Raw genomic sequence first — 18661 nt, 5'->3', positions numbered from 1 at the left:
GCTTGTGTTAACCTTTCTTTTTTATTTGTGTTGACTTTAACTGAGCAGATGAATAGTCGAAAGGCAAAGAGGTGCGGCTGGGACGGTTCGAAGAGGAGACCGCTCCTCGCACCGAATCACCCCCCCCCCCTCCCCTCAACACTCTCCATGTCATTGTCGCTGTCCCACCCCAACTAAGCAATGCCACTTCCACGCTACCCCATCGCTCCACTGAGCCTTTACGCAAGAGGCGCCTGGTGATCGCTGGTGAACAACTGCCAGCCCAGCCGGGAGCGCCAGTTACCTTGGAGCCACAGTCAAAGACGTGAGCCATGGTTGTCCGGGCACCCTCAAGGTCTTTGCTACCTTGAGGCCACAGCGCAGTGTGCCGAAAATCAACATCCTGAGCCCGCCAGACCGAAGGAGCCTTAGCACAATGCGGCAGCCTAGACCATGATGGAGAGGGCAGCCTGGAACCAGACTGCTGAAATGACACTTCACCGACTGGCTCCTCTCAAGTCTCCACCAACCACCTGAGTGGCAACAAGGGGGGCAGTCTGAACCACAGTGCTGCCTGCAATGAATCCACGGTAGCAGTAACGGCGGCGGAAGTGATGACTGGCCATCATGCAAGTGGGCACAGCAGCGGTGGTGGCTACTTTGGGTCCAGCGGTGACAAGTGGGGGCAACTGCGGCATCCATCCATAGCAGAGGGCCAATCGCAAGAGGGCACAGATTGGGAACCACCGTCCTAGCTTTCCTCGATGATAAATAACAAATTATTCTTATGTTTCAGTCTCTGTCGTTTGGGGGCTTTTTTAAGGGTAGGAGGATGTGGGGAAGCACGTGCACCCATATAGTTCTATTCCCTTTTACGGCAGCGCGGCAGCCTAGTTGCAAGGAGATGTCTGTTCCTTTGAGAAACGAGACATTGAAGCCTCTTTCGAAGAGACCTGTTACCACGCGGCCGGTGCACCCCATTCTCCATTTTCCAGCTTGTGATATGGGTTACCCTTTCTCAGGGAGGGAACCAACCCTGATTGGGGAGAGGGAAGTGTGTTTACAAAGGGCTAATCAGTGTGTTTTATGAAGGGCTAATCAAATCCACAATGGTGCACAGCCACACAGCTCAAGAAGAGATTGCAACTAGGCTTGTGAAAATATTTTAGCGCTTTGATTAGAATTTAAATTTGAAATAAGCGTATGTGCCTGCTTGCAAGGGTGGTTTCACTGCAGAAAATATGTGTTATACCGTGAATACACCTTTGCAGAAAAAGCATGTAGTACTGCCAATAAGCTTCATTTTTAAGGTTTTATGAACACATCGACCGCGCATCAATTCTTCCTTTTTTCAAGTCGGCATAAGCCTGTGTAGCAAGTTTTTCAGCATTTTATTCAAGCTTATATGTTTTAACTATGGTAAATTTTACAACTTTGCCTATTTTACAGGTTATTACTCACATTCTCCGGAAAGTGAAATCCTGCTACTACTAAAAGTTGCTTGCACTTCCCTTGAATCAATGAGAATGACATTTCCAGATAAACTATTGAAAATGACAGGCTTTGCAAAGGTAATCGGGTAGAATGAACCAGGTGCGCAATGAAACTTGGGAATTATTCAACGTATTCACGAGACTGAACTCGGGAACTAGATAAACGATGAAACCTTCAAAAAGAAGGCTTTGTATTTGAAGGAAAATTCATTCCAATCACATTGTGAGCATCTTGGTAATAGAGTAAATGTTCATTAATTTGAACTCAGGCGGGACCATAAAGTTGTTCGAATTAAGCGGAGTTCAAATTAGCGGGCAGGCGCTTGCCGACGTTATGCCACACTGTGCGGAAACAACCCAGAGAAGCCACCTGTGGACTCGCTTCCGCAAATTAGGCAATACAGTTAAACCCTTTTAAAAGAGGCATGCTCTGGGCAGCGATTCTTGTCTTCTATATGGGACGTCTTTTATAAGCAGGTGACCTCGTATGCATTTTCTTATCCATCTGTATTTTACAGTAAGCACTGTGGTGTATTTTATACCCGTCTGTCCCTTACTGTAATTACTCAAATCTAACGCGTACTTTTTTCCGGTTAAGCGAGTTCATAAATCGCATGCACGCTAGAAGAAAAGAGTACGAAAAAAAAATTAATACGTTCATTCTATTGCCTTCGGCATTTCCAAAATGGCCGCCCCATACGTGCATCGGCATGGCGCGTTGGCCATTTCTGCCTATGTGTTTCCCATGTACGGCACTTCGTATGTGTGCTGAGGAGTTCGTCATCTTGTAATGCATTAGCATCGATGGCACGGAAGGACTGATTCCAAAAACTCGACGAGTGCATCACGATGCCTCTTTTAAAAGAAAAGTCATCGCGTGTGCAGAAACGGACGGAAATCGGGCCTCATCGCGGTCGTTTGAAGTTCGCGAAACATGCCGCGGGACTGGCGGAAACAAAAGCAGAAGATTGTTGACAGTGAAGCTTCACACAAAGGCTTCAGTGGACCACAGCAGTTTCGATTTCCGCAAATTAAAGAGCTGCTCATTGTGTATGTGGTTTAGCAGTGAGCGGCACAGCGGCCCGTGACGACAGAACTGCTCCAAGTGCGGGCTATGCAGTTAGCCATAGAAAAAGGGCTAATACGGAGCCAGTTTAAAGCGAGCAGGTGCTGGCTAACTAACTTTATGAAGAGGAAAGGCTTTTACTCTTGGAGGAGTACGAAAAAAGCTTCACAGTTTGCAGAGGTTCGTCCTTAACTTGCGGCACAACAACGGCTACCTGCTTGGGCAAATCGGGAATGCCGATCAGATGCCTCTTCACTTCAACATGCCTGGCACCACAACCGTCGAGAAGAAGAGGGCGAAGCAAGTTCGCGTGCTGACATCGGGCCACAGTAAAACTAGAGGGGTGGCAATGCTCTGTTGCACGTCAGATGGGCACAAGCTTCCCCCGTACCTCATATTTGAACGGAAGACGCTTCCGAAAGGAGTCGTTTTCCTGAGTAGTGGGATCATGCTGGGCAACGAGAAAAATGGGTGTGCGTTGCAATCGATGTCTTACTTCTTTTTTGTAACGCGCACCTGGTCGTGGAAACCAGGTGCGCGTTACAATCGAGGGCGCGGTAGAATCGAGTTAATACGGTATATCAGTCTCTCTTGTAAAAGGGTTCGACATTACTACACATTTGTGGCAAGTAATTTCGTAAATTAAGTTCATCCTCTGATAGTGAACAGAATTTATTCATCATTGACTGATATGCTAGAAATGAGCAGCCGCTTGCATTCACAGTAGCCAAAATATGCAAAGCTATTTGTGCTCCGAAACACGCTAATTTACATGGCAAAGTTAGTGCAGTCAAAATTTTGTTTTTTCTTTCATATACAGCAATAGCAGCAGATATTTACAACCATACATAAAAATCATACATGTATTTTACACAAATAAAAGTAACGAATAATTTAGGTTATCATTCTGGGCCAATTACATACAGCAGTAGCAGCAGAAAGACATTTACAATCATAAAAGCATTCATAGAAATCATACATTTGTCTTACACAAATGAAAGTAATCAATAATTTCAGTAGTCATTCTGGGCTGATTTCTGCGAGGAGGGTCGAAAGCCAGGGGGCTCCCATTTCGAAGTAACCTTTGTGAATACTGACGCATTGATTATCGAGATTTTTTACCACAGAAATAGTTTAGGCTGTGCCGGCACAAGGGCGTCAGATTGACTTGACAATTTCGTGACTGTGCCTATCCTTATCAATAATATGTTTTTGATGTTTTCAACTTCAATACTTGCCTCTTTCAGAGTACTTTTTGACTCTCTGTGCTGTCTAACGTGTAAAAGTAAAAGTATTTTATCAGTTTCACTTTTCTGTTTCTCTTTTTCACTGCGTGGTGACTTTAGAGCGTCTTTCCACGCGCGCGAGTGAGTGTGCATAGTTTCAATCAAGGCGTCGACGTCATGTGTGACCTCTTCATTAAAACAGCGAATTTTGGAGGATTCTCGTCCATTTGGGCTGAATTATATGATGACAACAGCACAGGCTCAAAAGACGACATCGACACTTTTGATTTCAGCGTGGACGAGGAGAGTTCGTCAAACCGCCCCGTAACTTCAGAGGTCCTCCACCGGCGAGTTTAGCTTTGTGCTCGGGCCGTGTTATTGTCGGCGCGCTTTTGTGCAAGTTAATCCGATGTGTTCTGAAGGTTAGGGCTGGTATTTGTGATGCGTCCACTTCCTTCGGGCGGGAGCACTTGCCGGCAGCAGCACGGAAAGTGCAGGCTCGTGCGCGGAGGCAGCCGGAGTGAACCTTGAAACCTTGAGCGCTGTTGACTTTTTATTTTTTACAGTTCAAGTTATTGGAGAGCTATGCAAAAGCATAAATAAATATGCTTGGACGCATATTTTTTTCATAGGCGGACGTAAAGTGATAGAGACGGCTCTTGGAGGTCCCACAGTTCGTCTTGTTGCTGCTACACGGAACGCTCCTCAGGGCCATCAGCCCCATCTAAAAAAAGGAAGACAAATCGAGGAACTGTAAATTATGCTATATACAAAGAAAAGCTGAACATAAAAAACATTTTCTGTGAAAGAGCATAGCAAACCTGTGTTTTACCTCATTACGAAGCTGCTCTTCACAGTGGCGTGGAACACACCATGTGTGATGTTATTTGATGTACACAAAAACTTTCGTATTTACAATGCTTATATTTATAGGATGATTGTGTGCATTCTTTGGCTTAAAATGTAATTTCGATTTCTTTTTGTGCTTAGCCTGTTCAGTGTTAATGGTTCTGAGAAATTCCTTTGTTCATGTTTACAATGTGTTTTGTTTGATGATTTTTTCATACTATTGTTAATAAAGTTGTGGTTTCAAGCTAACCGTGTTTGAAAGATAACTCCTAGGTGTACAATTTGATACCATAAGCATTAGCATCAGTAACTTTGAGTGCCATAAAAAAATTACGTTTTTTAAACTACCCTGTTAACTGTTAACTGTAAGTTCGAATTGATTGAGTTCAATTGAGTTGTCTTTTATGGAAGTAGTTTTGAAAGAACCGCATTCTTACATGAAGGTGCTCTGTGCAGTTGGTGTACCACCTAGACGAAGAGTGGCCATCCGTGGGCGCCTTTGATGTGGAGCCTTCGACGGGGAAGGTGGTGGTGCGCACACATTTGGATCGGGAAAGCCAAGCTTCGTTCGTGCTCATCGTCAGGGCCCAAGACCAGCCAAGCTCAAGTGCGCCACTGACGGCTCGCGTCACCTGCTTCATCAGCATTGAAGATGTTAATGACCACAGCCCCACTTTTGCTTCGGCCGCAGAGGTTTCCATTGCGCCTGATGCTCCCATGGGCGCTGTCCTGCAACAGCTCATTGCTATTGACCTGGATGCTGGAGAAAATGGCCACGTTTTTTACCATGTAGCAGGGGGAAATGATGCAGGCTACTTCTCTCTCGACCGCAACACTGGTTAGTCACTGTCAGTCACTTCTTCTTTTCTGTCAAGTGCCTTATGGGTCTCTGATATATCATTATGGGGTTGGCCGCATTTCTTAGTTTTCGGAAACGGTGCGGCCAGAAGCGATGAGGGACGATATGCGCTGTGGCTGTGGCAAACGAATCGATGGGCGACGTGCTTGTGGCAAATGAGATTGGTGCCCACGTGGTGAAGGTGAGCGGCTGTACCAAGTGTTCCGAGAATCGTCAACGACGTTGGACTCAGGGGCAGGTAAAAAGATGTGGGCAGTATGGTTGAAACGGGTCATATCGGTCGGTGCGCAAACAACCGAGGACTGTGTGTTGCGGCTGTAGCGAGCAATATGACCAATGTAGTGGCAGTTGAAACATATAGGTTGGTCATCTACAGTTCTCCACTTAGCCGAGTTGCGACTACCTGGAGAAAACTATCGGTTGGAGGAGAACATTGCGAAAGGGTGTTCGCTGACTCTGGGCGCGGTGACAGTGCACACGAAATGCGCTCCAATATTTTCAAGCTACTAGTAAACGATAGCTTGAACGAGAGGAACGGTAACAGGGGTGGCATCGGTGCTGCACGAATAGAATGCTGAGGGCGCCATTGCTTCCAGTTCGCGACAAACAATGCGTGTCAGGTCCTCCGGTGGCGATAGACATTGTGGTGTGAACTGGTCTTCACAAATTGACGTTGCAGTGGTATTTGGGAGTCTGATGAATGGTTGCAAAATATGGCAACTTCTCACTTGATCGAATTGCTCGAATTGAAGACACTCTTTGATTATTTCATTCTCGGTGGAAGAATCCTTGCACATCAGGATATTGAATCTGGCGATCCCTTTCAGCACATGCTCGACATTGCCACTTTCCGTCATGCAACTGTCGGCCTTTTGGCAGAGGGCCAGCACGTATTGGATGTATGACTTCGTGGGGGATTGGGCACGGCAGGCGAATCCCTTTTTGGCGGCAATCTAATGGCCGGCGGTTTCGCCAAATACCTCTCGCATCTTTTCTTTGCATTGGTCCGAGCTAGTGAGTTCTTCATTTTTTCGTGCCACACCTTGGCCCTGCCTCTCAAGTAAAACAATACATTAGCCAACTGACCCCATCTTTTTGGCCCATTCGCACCTTTAAACAAGGGCAAACAATCTTCAATGTCGACACCAACGGTCTCGCAGAATTACAAGTATCCTTAGGTGGTGTGAAAACGTATGGGGGCGACACCGTGTTTGATGGAGACGCTGACGTTGACGTGGAGGGCTCAACGTTAGCCATTGCTAAGAAGGCGATGCGACTCCCCCTGCAGAGCTTCATTGCCTGTTGTTGTACGCAGAACCTCCACCAGTATGTTTTGAGATTGGTGGCTTATGTACAAGATGTAATTACGGTGGAAAAACACAGGCAAAAGTCATGATGGCTGATTGACACACTCGCCCACCTCTCAGCTGCTTCTGCCCTTCGTCTTCATTTTCTTCATCTTCGTAACATATTATGTGCATGATCATCATTACTTGATATTCAGACATCATATTTAGCCTATTTATGTGGACTCCAGCACCTACATCAAGTCATGATGATGCCTTGTTGAACACTTCTACAAAGATGTAGAGTCAGCGATTAATGAAGTAAAGACACAGTACACTATAGTGCAGACCACTTACAACGTAACTGCTTAAAGTGGTGCATGACCGGTTACAACGTGCTCATTTTCAACTCCTGTTTACCTTCCCGTAGAACCCCATGTATACTCTTACCTCTTATTGTGCAGTCCCCCAAGATGAAGGACCAGTTATGATGGGGTTGCCGGAAAATCTTTGTCACAAATGTGGCAGTGAATTCACATCTGAAAGAAGTCACGTTTGGGTGCGCCGCTGGGAAGCAAGCAACGAGGTCGTTATGGAGGAGGAGGGGACGTGGAGTGAACATACGAAGTGTGGAGGAAGAAAAACGAAAAGAAAAAAGACTGCAGAACACTGCACGCACTCGTCGAGTGGGAGAAGTGCAGGTGCCTGGGCGACAGGCCTTTGCACCGGCGTACTAGGGCTGATAGCGTGGCCCCAGCCGCTTGCTGCCGGTCGCGGGCAGCGCAGCATGTGAGGAGGTTTGCCCTGTATACGGCTGACGCAGAAGCCTAACTAATGTTCCCTCCGCACAGTCGTACTGTGCACGATTAATGTCCTCTTTCCGTATTTCGAGTCATCGCAGCTACACAGGTTCGGGCAAATAGGGCAACAAGCTAGGTAAACAAAACAACACTTTATTGCTACGTTAGCAATAACGTGTAAATGTCACGTAGAGGGGCTGTTTGCTCTAAGAAAATAACAAAAAGGTAGCTGCTTACGCCTCTTGTCATCGATCGCCTTGGCTCGCAAGGAAGTCCGGGGTTGTCCTCCTTGCTTGGTGGCCGGTGCCAGAGAAAATATCCTGCTGTCGGCATGCCCGTTTTCTCTCCACCGTCCCGGCTTCCCTCTCCCTGACGAGGGTTGGTTCCTTTGCTGAGAAAGGTTAACCCATTCAATGAGCCAGGAAAGGGGAATAGTGTGTGCCGGCCGCGGGGCGCTGTCATGAGTAAAGGATAGGCACCAGACGCGTGCTGAACGTGGAGGCGTGGTGGCGGTGAACGAGGAGAAGATATTCACCCGAGTGCACGTGCGCAAGCCCTATAGACGCAAGAGATTGGTAAGAAAAAGGCTTTTGGCATGTGACTCGAGCCGAGAAGAAAAGTTCCAGAGGATAAGCTGGCACTGTGTGTTGGGACGCCAAGCTGTGAAGACGTGGGAAAGGAGCGTCACTATCGCGACCGGAGCAGGATAATCGCCCGGTTTTGAGGATGTTGGCACGAAAAGCTAGGGAAGTGGCTGTCGACCTTGGAGATAGTCTCGAGTGAGACTGCCCGGACTTGCTGCATCCTGCCCAGCAGTTCCTGGTAAACTTGCAGCTTCCCTACATCGCATTAGGAAGGGAGCAGCCCACACCAGTCATCTGAATGGCCGCGTCAGCGGGGAGACCTTCATGAGTGGGGCCTAGTGAAGCCGAAAATGGAGACAGGGACCGAAACACCGGCAATGCAGACTAGTGGATCGTCAAGCGGACACGCACTGACAACGACGACGGCGAGGCAGTACCACTTCGTCGTAGCTCCAAGGGTGGCATATGAACAGTAAAGACGTTCTATTATTGCCAGAGCACATGAAAGCAGCCACCAAAATGACATCTTGGCTAAGGACAGTTTAGGCGAAAGACTGAGCTTGTCTTGGATTTATATTAGTTCTGGTTTTGCTGTATAGCCAATTGTGGGCATGTTTCTGTTTGTGTGTCAATTCTGAGTGTCGGATTACTGTTTTTTATTTTGTTTGGAGTGATAAAGTGTGTTTGCCTTGCCACACTTGCGTCTCTCCTCGTCGTCTCTCTCTCAAATACATCCTTTGCCAGCTCTCCCGAGATAAAGTTCGTAACAGGTGCCCCGTCCTGTTGCAAGAGGCTTTGTTGACTTGTTTCTCGAAAGGACAGACATGTCTTCGCCACTAGGCTGCCACACTGCCGTAAAAGGGAAAGGAACAATATGGGCACACATGCTTCCCCACATCCTCCTCTCCTTATGAAAGACCCCGAATGACAGAGGCTGAAGCATGAAAATATTTGTTATTTATCATCGAGGACGGTGGGTCCCCACCCGTGCCCTCCTGCGCTTGGTCCTCAGCCGCGAATGCCGCCAGTGCCCCAGCTTGTCGTCGCTGCATCCAATGTAGCCATTATCGCTGCTGTGCCCACTTGCGTTATGGCCAGTCAATGCCACCTTTGTCGCCTTCGCCGCCAATACTGCTGCAGTGGACCGGACTCTGGTAGCACTCTAGTCCACACTGTGGCCTGTTGAGTCCCGCCACTCAGGTCATTCGTGGCAACTGAGAGTAGCCAGTTAGTGAAGTGTCTCGTTCAGCACTGGTTTCTGACTGCCCTGTTCAGCATTGTGAGGGCTGCCACATCGGGTCAAGGCTCTTCTGATTTGGTGGGCTTGGAATTTTCATTTTTGGCATGCTGCACCATGGCCTTGAAGTAGTAAAGGTCATGTAGGTCCAGACAAGCATGGCTCTACTAGGTGGTGACGTCCTCCAGACTGCAGCTCCGATGCAGCTGGCTCTCCCGGCTGGGCTGGCAGTTGGTCAACAGGCACTGCTTGCGTAGAAGCACGGTGGAGAGGGCAATGAGGTAGGGTAAAAATGGCGTTGCTTGGTTGTCAAGTGGCCACGATGAAGGCATGAAGGGCGTTGGTGGCTCAATCGGCGGAAGCATAGAGTTTCCTAAATATAAATTAGAGGGAACTCTGGTGCTAGTGTCTGTGGGAGTTGCAACGCATGGTACTTCAGCGAGCATGGGAATTATGTGTAGTACACGGATTTGTCTAATCTTCGTACTTGTGGCTCCATGTATGTTTGTGTGACTTGGAGCTGTTTTTTTACGAAACAAAATTGGCAAATGTGCAGCGGTGGCGCTTCACCACCTTCATCTTTTAGGCTTACCATTTCTAATCGGGACATGAAGTTCGGAAGGGTTGGTTCTTTCCTTCGAAACAAAAACTAAACGCAGCAGTAAACGAAGCCACAACTGTCCATAAGTACGAAGGCTAGGCAAATTCGCGTACTTCTTATCTATTTCATGGTCGCTGAACGATCGCAGTGCCAGAGTCCCTTTTTGGTTAATTTTAGGAAACATTATGGGCGGGAGGAGCGGTCTCCTCTCCCAGCCGTCTCTACGGTACCTCTTTCTCTTTCAACTATCTGTCTGCTGAGTGAAAGTCAACACAGAAAAAAGGAAAGGTTAACACTCGCACACGTCTTGCTTGTGAACTCTTGCACCTCGCGTCGAACATGTTAAACGTGGCTTGCTGTGGAGAGTTGTCTCCGCCTGTTACACAGGAAGTAACGCGGTTCTGTGCTCCTCACTCGGTGTCGAAAAATCTCACCCACCGCCTGCGGCCCAGAGGAGGACTGGCCGTAGTCCTTATGCTCCTCCTGTGACGTGTAGCGTTTCAAGTCACAACGTATGGGCAACGTATAGGTAGCGAGGAGACACAACTTAGCATAAGTTTTAGGGCTGCTCGCATGCCCAGCAATGCATGCATCATTAAAGCAGCGAAGAAGTGCTTTTCTCAATGTGCGCGGTATCTCTACCTTGAATAACTAACTTGGGTCATTATCGGATGGGATGTGCCTCTGCAAAATCCCAACCGAATCTCGCAAATATGAATCTAGCACGCTCACAGCACTTCCATTGGACAGAAACACCACCTGCTCCGCACTGACAGAAATACCACCTGCCTCAATGTACGCGGTGGCCTCACTGCCACCCGGCTCCTGGAGCCCGTCGAATACATTTCGACAAAACGTATCTTTCTGCTGAGCTTCTAACAGTTCCCTTCTGCTGAAAATAATCCCTGCACTAACTAAAGCCTCTAAGTTGTTCACGCTTCTGCCTTGAACTAACGTTTACTCTGCTGTTTCTGTTAACGGGAGTGTCTAACTCTCAGTTCGTTCTTGGGTCCCGTGACTTGCCTCGTGTCGGACTGGAGCACGCTATAGTGTGTGAGCCGCGGCACTGTTCCTACCTTTGTGGTAGTGAACGGTGAAGTTCGAACGCTGCAGCAGCAATGCTCAACGAGCCAGGATGGCCACTTGGTTCGTTTAGGCGCCTCAATCATGCGAGTGCCACATGGTCAATCTCAATCACAAATGCTACTCCGTCGATGTAAAAGTCAAACTTACAGAGAGTAAAAACTATTGCGAGACACTCCTTTTCGGTTACTGAGTAGTTCCTTTTCGCTGGCGTCAATAAACAGCTCGCAAACGCAATCGGTCGGAGGACACCTCTATTCTCCTGAAGCAAATTGCTCTTAAGCCCAGGTTGCTTGCGTCTTTGTGAATCACTAACTCCTTGTTCAAATCAGGTAGCTGCAGCTCAGCCCTGTTGGCCAGCAATTTCATGAGGCGACGCAGTGCGTCCACCTCCTCTTGGCTCCAAGCCCAACGCTCGCCAATCCTGAAGAGCTTCGTCAATGGTGCCTGCACTGCTGCACAGTCTGGAATCATCATCATCATCATCATTAGCCTGATTACGTTTACTGCAGGACAAAGGCCTCTCCCATGTTCCGCCAGTTAACCCGGTCCTGTGCTTGCTGCTGCCAATTTATACCCGCAAACTTCTTAATCACGTCTGCCCACCTAACCTTCTGTCTCCTCCTAACCCGCTTTCCTTCTCTGGGAATACAGTTAGTTACCCTTAACGACCAGCGGTTATCCTGTCTACGCGCTACATGCCCGGCCCATGTCCATTTATTCTTGATTTCAGCTATGATATCCTTAACCCCCGTTTGTTCCCTAATCCACTCTGCTTTCTTCTTGTCTCCTAAGGTTACACCTACCATTTTTCTTTCCATTGCTCGCTGCGTCGTTCTCAATTTAAGCTGAAACCTCTTTGTAAGTCTCCAGGTTTCTGCTCCGTAGCTAAGTACCGGCAAGATACAGCTGTTATATACCTTTTTCTTGAGAGATAGTGGTAATCTACCTGTCACAATTGGAGACTGCTTGCCGAATGTGCTCCACCCCATTCTTATTCTTCTAGTTACTTCAATCTCGTGGTTCGGCTCCGCGGTTATTATCTGCCCTAAGTAGACGTAGTCTTTTACAACTTGAAGTGCACTGTTACCTATCTCGAAGTGCTGCTCTTTTCCGAGGTTGTATATGATTTTCGTTTTCTGCATATTAATTTTAAGACCCACCTTTCTGCTTTCCTTGTCTAACTCCGTAATCATGAGTGGCAATTCGTCCCCTGAGTTACTCAGCAATGCAATGTCATCGGTGAAGCGCAGGTTGCTAAGGTACTCTCCATTAACTCTTATCCCTAACTGTTCCCATTCTAGGCTTCTGAAAACCTCCTGTAAGCACGCGATAAATAGCATTGGAGAGATTGTGTCCCCCTGCCTTACACCCTTCTTGATTGGTATTCTGTTGCTTTCTTTATGAAGCACTATGGTAGCAGTTGATCCCCTGTAGATTTCTTTTAGGATGTTTATATATACTTCATCGACGCCCTGATTCCACAATCTGGAATTAATTGGCATAAATGTTTACCATTCCCAGAAAGTGCCTCAGCTCACCCATATTGTTCAGCGATGAATAGCTGACTATCGCTTCAAGTTGACCCTTAACTGGCAAAATGAGACCCTCGTCAAGCGTGAATCCCAAAAATGTTTGCCTCTTGGCTATCTGAGTTTTGTTTGGATTCAGAGTCATTCTCGTCGACTTTAGCCTTTCTAGAACATCTCTCAAGGGGCGCAAGTGCTTCTCGAACTTTTTCGAGTAAGTATATATGTCGTCTAGATATGCGAGTGCGTGCTGCCACTTTGCATCTCCTAAAACACGCTTCATTAGCCTCTGATACTTAGCGGCAGCTCCCACCAAGCCAGAAGACATTTTCCTAAATTAGAGAAGCCCTTTGTGGCAAGTGAAAACCGATTTCTGTTTATCCTGCTCGTCCATCTCAACCTGGAAATATCCACGGCAAGCATTGAGTGTAGTGAAGTACTTCGCCTCACCTATGTTGGATACTAAAGATGAGATGGAGGGAAGAGGGTACGCATTCTTCCTCGTAACCTCATTAAGCCTGCGGTGTCTACACAAAGGCTATACGTATCATCTTTCTTTGGAACTATAAATACAGGTGATGAGTTCGTCCAAGGTGGCGTTAAGTGCTTTCTGTTTAGCCGAGCTGATCGGTCGGGGATCGCATTTACAAGGTAGTGCATCACCAGTGTCAATTCTTTGCTTGACCAGCGTAGTGCGGCCTGGGCGGTCAGTGAACATTGCGTCGTACTCGTACAACAGCGACGACAGCTGCACTCTTTCCCCTTCTGGCAAGCTCTGTGCCTCTATCAAAAGCGAGTGCACTGACTGTAACGAGCGTGTGGCGTCCTGCCTAGCCTATTTTCATTACCTCGCCAAGTTCGGCAGGCAACCTTCGTCGTGCTTGGATAATAAACACTGACCAGTGCTGCTCGGCAGTCAGTAGCTGTTACTCTGCCACGCATGTGGTGTCGTCCTTGTTAGAGAGCAGCGCTTCAGCCCTCCCTCTTGTCTGCGGTCTTCGGGGCAGATTGTGACATTGGTGACGAGTTCAGTCAAGGAGTCGACCCACGCCATCAAGAGCGGCAAAACAATTCCCCCACATCTGACACCATGCTGCTGTATGGCAGGCTCGAGACGTTCTAGGGAGACAAGTCCGCCTGGCTCATCTTTGAGGAGCAAGTTCATGTGTTTTCCGTGCTAATGACACGTCCGAAGAGAAACAACGGGACACTTTTCTGGCAAGTTGCGGAACCCAAGTCTTCAGTCTCCTGCTCGATATCCTAAAACCTGCTATACCGCATACTGAGGCGCTCAGCGAGTTGCTCACTACACTGCGCTCACACTTCAGTCCGCTGTTGTCCATGCTAATGGGGCATTTCAGCTTCAACAACCAGAGCCCCCGGGAACGGGAGAGCCTCGGGCAGTTCTGCACTGCGAGGTTTGGCGAGTACCTGCGCTTTCGTGGACCAGCTGGATTCGCTGCTACGGGACCGTTTTATCTGCGACATACAGAACCCCACTATGCAGACACGTCTCCTGGAAATTCCTGACCCCTCGCTAGAGGACGTGGGGAAAGCAGCACTGGCAATGGATGCGGCGACAGAAGGCGCTGGCAAGATTGCGCATGTGTCGTCAACGGAAGCAGCGGTCGAGTTTGCATGTGCGGCGTCATCAGAAGCAGCGGTCAACAAGATGTTGGCAAGGGCGAGTAGATGCAGTCGCTGTGGTGATGCCCATTCCCCTTCGCAGTGCTAGTTCGTAAATTCGCAGTGCTTCACGTGCGAAAAAAACTGGGCAGGGCACCTTGCAGGAGTATGCCGAACGGGGAAGCAAAACAGCAGACCATAGCAGCAGCTTGGATCAAGCCCAGGCTCCACACCAGCCCGCAGTCAGGGTAAGCGTCGCAGGTGGCGGCAGGGAAGTGCGCCAGCAGGCTCGGGTTCCTCTGCAGCCAGTCTAAACGTCGTGACCGAGGACCCGCCTATTTTCGACATGTGGCACACAGGCCTTGTCCCGTCATCTGTGCCACCGTATGTACTAACCATAGAAGTTTACAGGCACCCCATTTTCATGGAACTAGACACGAGGGCCAGTGCATCGGTCATGGCTGGCAAACTTTTCAAAAGGACCTTCCCTGGTGTGGCTGTCAAAGCTTCTGGAGTCGTACTGCAAAGTTACTCGAGAGAGCTTTCCCAGGTCCAAGGCCAGGCCCAGGCCAGCATTCGTTTTGACAACAGGGAAGCAACCCTTCCCCTGTATTTGACCACAGGGTCGTCACCGACACTGCTCGGCAGGAATTGGGTTTGCGCACTGGGTGTTCGGCTGCCAAAATGTCATGTCCAGGAAGCAGCCCTACATGGCGTACAAGACATCCTAAGCCTCCTAATGAAGTTTTAGTCACCGTTCAAGCCAGGGGTGGGCACATTCGTCGCTACGACTGCTGGGATCTATGTACCTGAGGGAGTCCAGCCTCGATTTTTTAAGCCTCGCCCGCTGCCATTTGCACTTAAAGACGGTGTCACCCAGAAGCTGCAACGGTTACAGCGAGAAGGCATACTGGTACCAGTCAAAACTGCAAAGTGGGCCGCTCCCATAGTTCCAGTTTTCAAGCGAGATGGTGGTCTCAGAATTTGTGGGGATTTCAAGGTTACGATCAACCCCATGGCTACCGTTAGAAAGTACCCCCTGCCTCGGATTGAAGATCTCTAGTCGGCTTTGTCTGCTGGCCAGAAATTCACGAAGCTTGACCTTCTCAAAAATGCATACCAGCAGTTGGATCTCTAGGAGGCTTCACGGAAGTACATCACAATATCGACAACTATGGTGCTATTCCAGTGTACGCGTTTAACATTCGGCGTGCCCTCGGCACCAGCCATTTTTCAGAGAGAGATGGAGAACCTCTTCAGGGGCATGAAGCACGTGGCAGTGTACTTGGACGATATCCTTGTCCTTGGTATTGACAACGGAGACCACATGCAGAATCTGCACAACGTTCTGACCAGACTTCAGTATGCTGGTCTGAAGCTCATGCGGGAAAAATGCATGTTCCTGGTTCTCAGTGCAGAATACCTGATACACGTCATCTTCCAGGCCAGCCTGACTTCAGCCCCCTGCAAAGTTATCGTTTGCTTCTCGTCGTCTTCACAAAGCAGAGCAGTGTTACAGCCAGCTGGACAAAGAAGGCCTCGCCCTAATGTTTGGCGGCAAGCATTTTCACCAGTATCTGTGGAGCCCAATGTTCGAGTCAGTCATGGACCACAAACCACTGCTGGAGCTACTAGGGCCAGACAAGGCGGTCCCCGTGCAGGCATCACCTCGAGTGGTACGATGGGCCTTGAAGCTTGGGGCCTACAGCTACCAGTTGGTGTACCATCCGGAGAAAGACCTGGGGCCTACTGATGCCCTGAACTGGTTGCTGCTGCCAGAATTCCTGCTGCGGTTCCAGAGCCAGCTGAAGTACTCATGCTGGAGCATGTGTACCCAGAGGTAATATGCAGGTCTGCTGTGTCGCGAGTGAACAGTCGGGACTCGGTCCTATCCCAGGTGGTGAAGGCAGTATCCCGAGTGGAGGAGTTGGTGCAGCAGCCCAATAGCCACAAAGCCGCTGAGCTGACCTGGAGCTGCCTACTTTGGGGTTCCAGGGTGGTGATCTCACAGTCTTCGGTCCAGGGTCCTGTAGTTGTTGCATGCGGGGCATCCTGATGTGGAAAAGACAAAAATGGTGACCTGCACTGGACCAGGACATTGCTCGCATGGTGTGGAGCTGCCAAGTCTGTCAAAAACATCAACGGGCTACGCGCCATGTGTAGATCACCTCACGGCCATTCCCACAGAGGCCCTGGTCCCGCCTTCACGTGGATTTTGGGGGCCCCTTCAAAGGTCACTAGTTCCTGGTGGTGGTTGATGCATTCTCAAAGTGGGTGGCGGTTATACTTGTCACCACTCCGTCAGCAGGTACGACCATTTCAGCACTGTGGCAGATCTTTGCAGCCCAGGGGCTGCCAGACATTATAGTCTCCAATAATGGGTCCGCTTTTGCCAGCGCAGAGTATCTGGCCTGGCTGACAAAGAACAGAATCCACCGAATAATGGTTCCTCCATACTACCTTGTTTCAAATGGTGCAGCTCAGCGGGTGGTGCAGATGATTAAAGACAAAACTAAGAAGAGCCAGGGGGGGAATTCCGTACGCAAGTCACCCGCATACTTTTTCAGTATCGGACTACATCTCATGATGTCACCAGCCGTGCCCCCTGTGAGCTTTTGCTCGGACGGATGGTGAAGACACCGTTGGACATTCTTCATCCAGACCTCCGGTCCACAGCGCTCTTCAAACAGCTGAAACAGAAGCTGGCTGCTGACAAAGGGTGCTGTCCTGGGCCATTGCCTAAGCCTGGAATGCCAGCATTGGCCAGGAATTTCTGTTCTGGCCCACTTTGGTTTGCTGTACAAGTGGTCTCGCCTGCAAGCTCCTCCTCTTTGCAGGATGGAACCACATGACACCGACATGCTTATCACGTGGGGCTAACCGCAAAACATGGCTTGCATCTGTGGTAGCACCAGTTGCGGCCAGTGAGACAACCATTTCGCAAGGAACAGGAGGAGCCTCCCGTTGTGCGCCACTAGTTGGGTCACCGACAAGTTCAGTGCCATCTCTGTCAACCACGGCAGAGTCTCAGGAAGAATGAAGAGCGGTTCAGGCAGCAGCTTGTGCTACCACTCCTAGTCCCTCAACATCTATACCCAGACAGAGCAATTGACAATGAAGGGCACCAGACCGCTTTTCGCCTACCTAAACCAACGTCGAACCCGCTGGGACTTGTAATTTTTATTTTGTGCACATTAACTGGGGGTGAGGGATGTAACGAGCGTGTGGCGCCCTACGTGGCCTATTTTCATTACCTTGCCAAGTTAGGCAGGCAACCTTGTTCATGCTTGGATAATAAACACTGATGAGTACTGCTCGGCAGTCAGTAGCTGTTACTCTGCCATGCGTGTGGTGTCGTCCTTGCCAGAGAGTGGTGCCTCGGTCCTCCCTCTTGTCAACGGTCTTCAGGGCAGATCGTGACTCTGACCTTGTTTGTAGCACCGCACATTGCTTTGGCAGGGTGGTTACTGGTTTTCTCAGTGCACTTTACTCCTCGCACTATCACATCTTTTCCTGTAATTGGCAAGACTATCAATGTGGGGGACTTCGAGAAAAGCTTTTGATGTCTCCATCGCACTCTCGGTAGCCGTTGTTTGCAATGTCAATGACAATACCTGACTTGGCGAGGAAATCTCAAACCAAGATTAAAGACATTGACACCCCGGAAAAATGCACGAAACATCGCCTTACGTGCTTTTCCCAGCAAATCACTAGCCTAGCCACGCTGCTCGATTCTGCTGTGCCTGAAGCAAGACGGAAGATAGTGCTGCTTTGTCTCCAGCGGATATTGTTCTCGCGTACATGGTTCAACACATTGTCCCTAAATAAAAAAGCACTTGCCCCAAAAGTGCTACGAACTTTCCAGCTATCATTAACTTGATTAGCAGTGCAAGCGAGCCTACGGCATCACCTGCTCTACAGACTGAGTGTGCCAGTGACCTGAGCGCGTCGGTAATTCTGATTACCACGCGGTGTCTGATACGGTTCATCAGTGGCGCCGTCAGTATCCCGAGCTGCGCGTTTGCTCCTGACCCTGCGTGCAGTCGCATTTGCAGGTGATGTGCCCTGGCAAGCCACACTGATAGCTAGGACCGCGGACACCACGCCAGCTTGATCGTAAATTGCCTTGATCTGGTGGGCCTCGCACTGGATTGCGCCGCTTGTCAGATTTCGTGTCGGCCACACGCTCCCGCTGTGAAATGCCACATGTGGGGGCGGCGTGGGATGTACGAAGCGCTTAAGCACAGGGGACCAAAGAGCGGTCTGACAGCTCGTAGCCGCGTGGTATGTGCTCATCAACGAACGATGCTGATAGGTTACCCCTTTACGCCTCTGAAGCTACTGCATCACCATTGGACTAGATTAGGCTAGATTAACTGCAGTGCAGGCGGAGGCGTCTAACATGCTCTCACTGCGGGGATGTCCCCTTGTATGCGCTTCGCT

General features: G+C 49.2%; 1 protein-coding gene across 1 annotated transcript in view; it reads left to right on the top strand.

The window, feature by feature from the left end:
• The window catches only part of ds (dachsous cadherin-related 1), a 228881-nt gene that overhangs the window by 125660 nt on the left and 84560 nt on the right, over positions 1-18661 (top strand). The window contains exon 13 of the mRNA XM_075882295.1: positions 5070-5451. Coding sequence (XP_075738410.1) covers positions 5070-5451 — 382 coding nt within the window. The remainder of the gene's footprint in view (positions 1-5069; positions 5452-18661) is intronic.

The sequence above is a fragment of the Rhipicephalus microplus genome, chromosome 2 (assembly GCF_043290135.1).
Source record: "Rhipicephalus microplus isolate Deutch F79 chromosome 2, USDA_Rmic, whole genome shotgun sequence".
NCBI lineage: Eukaryota > Metazoa > Arthropoda > Arachnida > Ixodida > Ixodidae > Rhipicephalus > Rhipicephalus microplus.
Note: the sequence above shows the minus strand (reverse complement) of the source record. Positions and strands in the feature narration are given on the sequence as shown.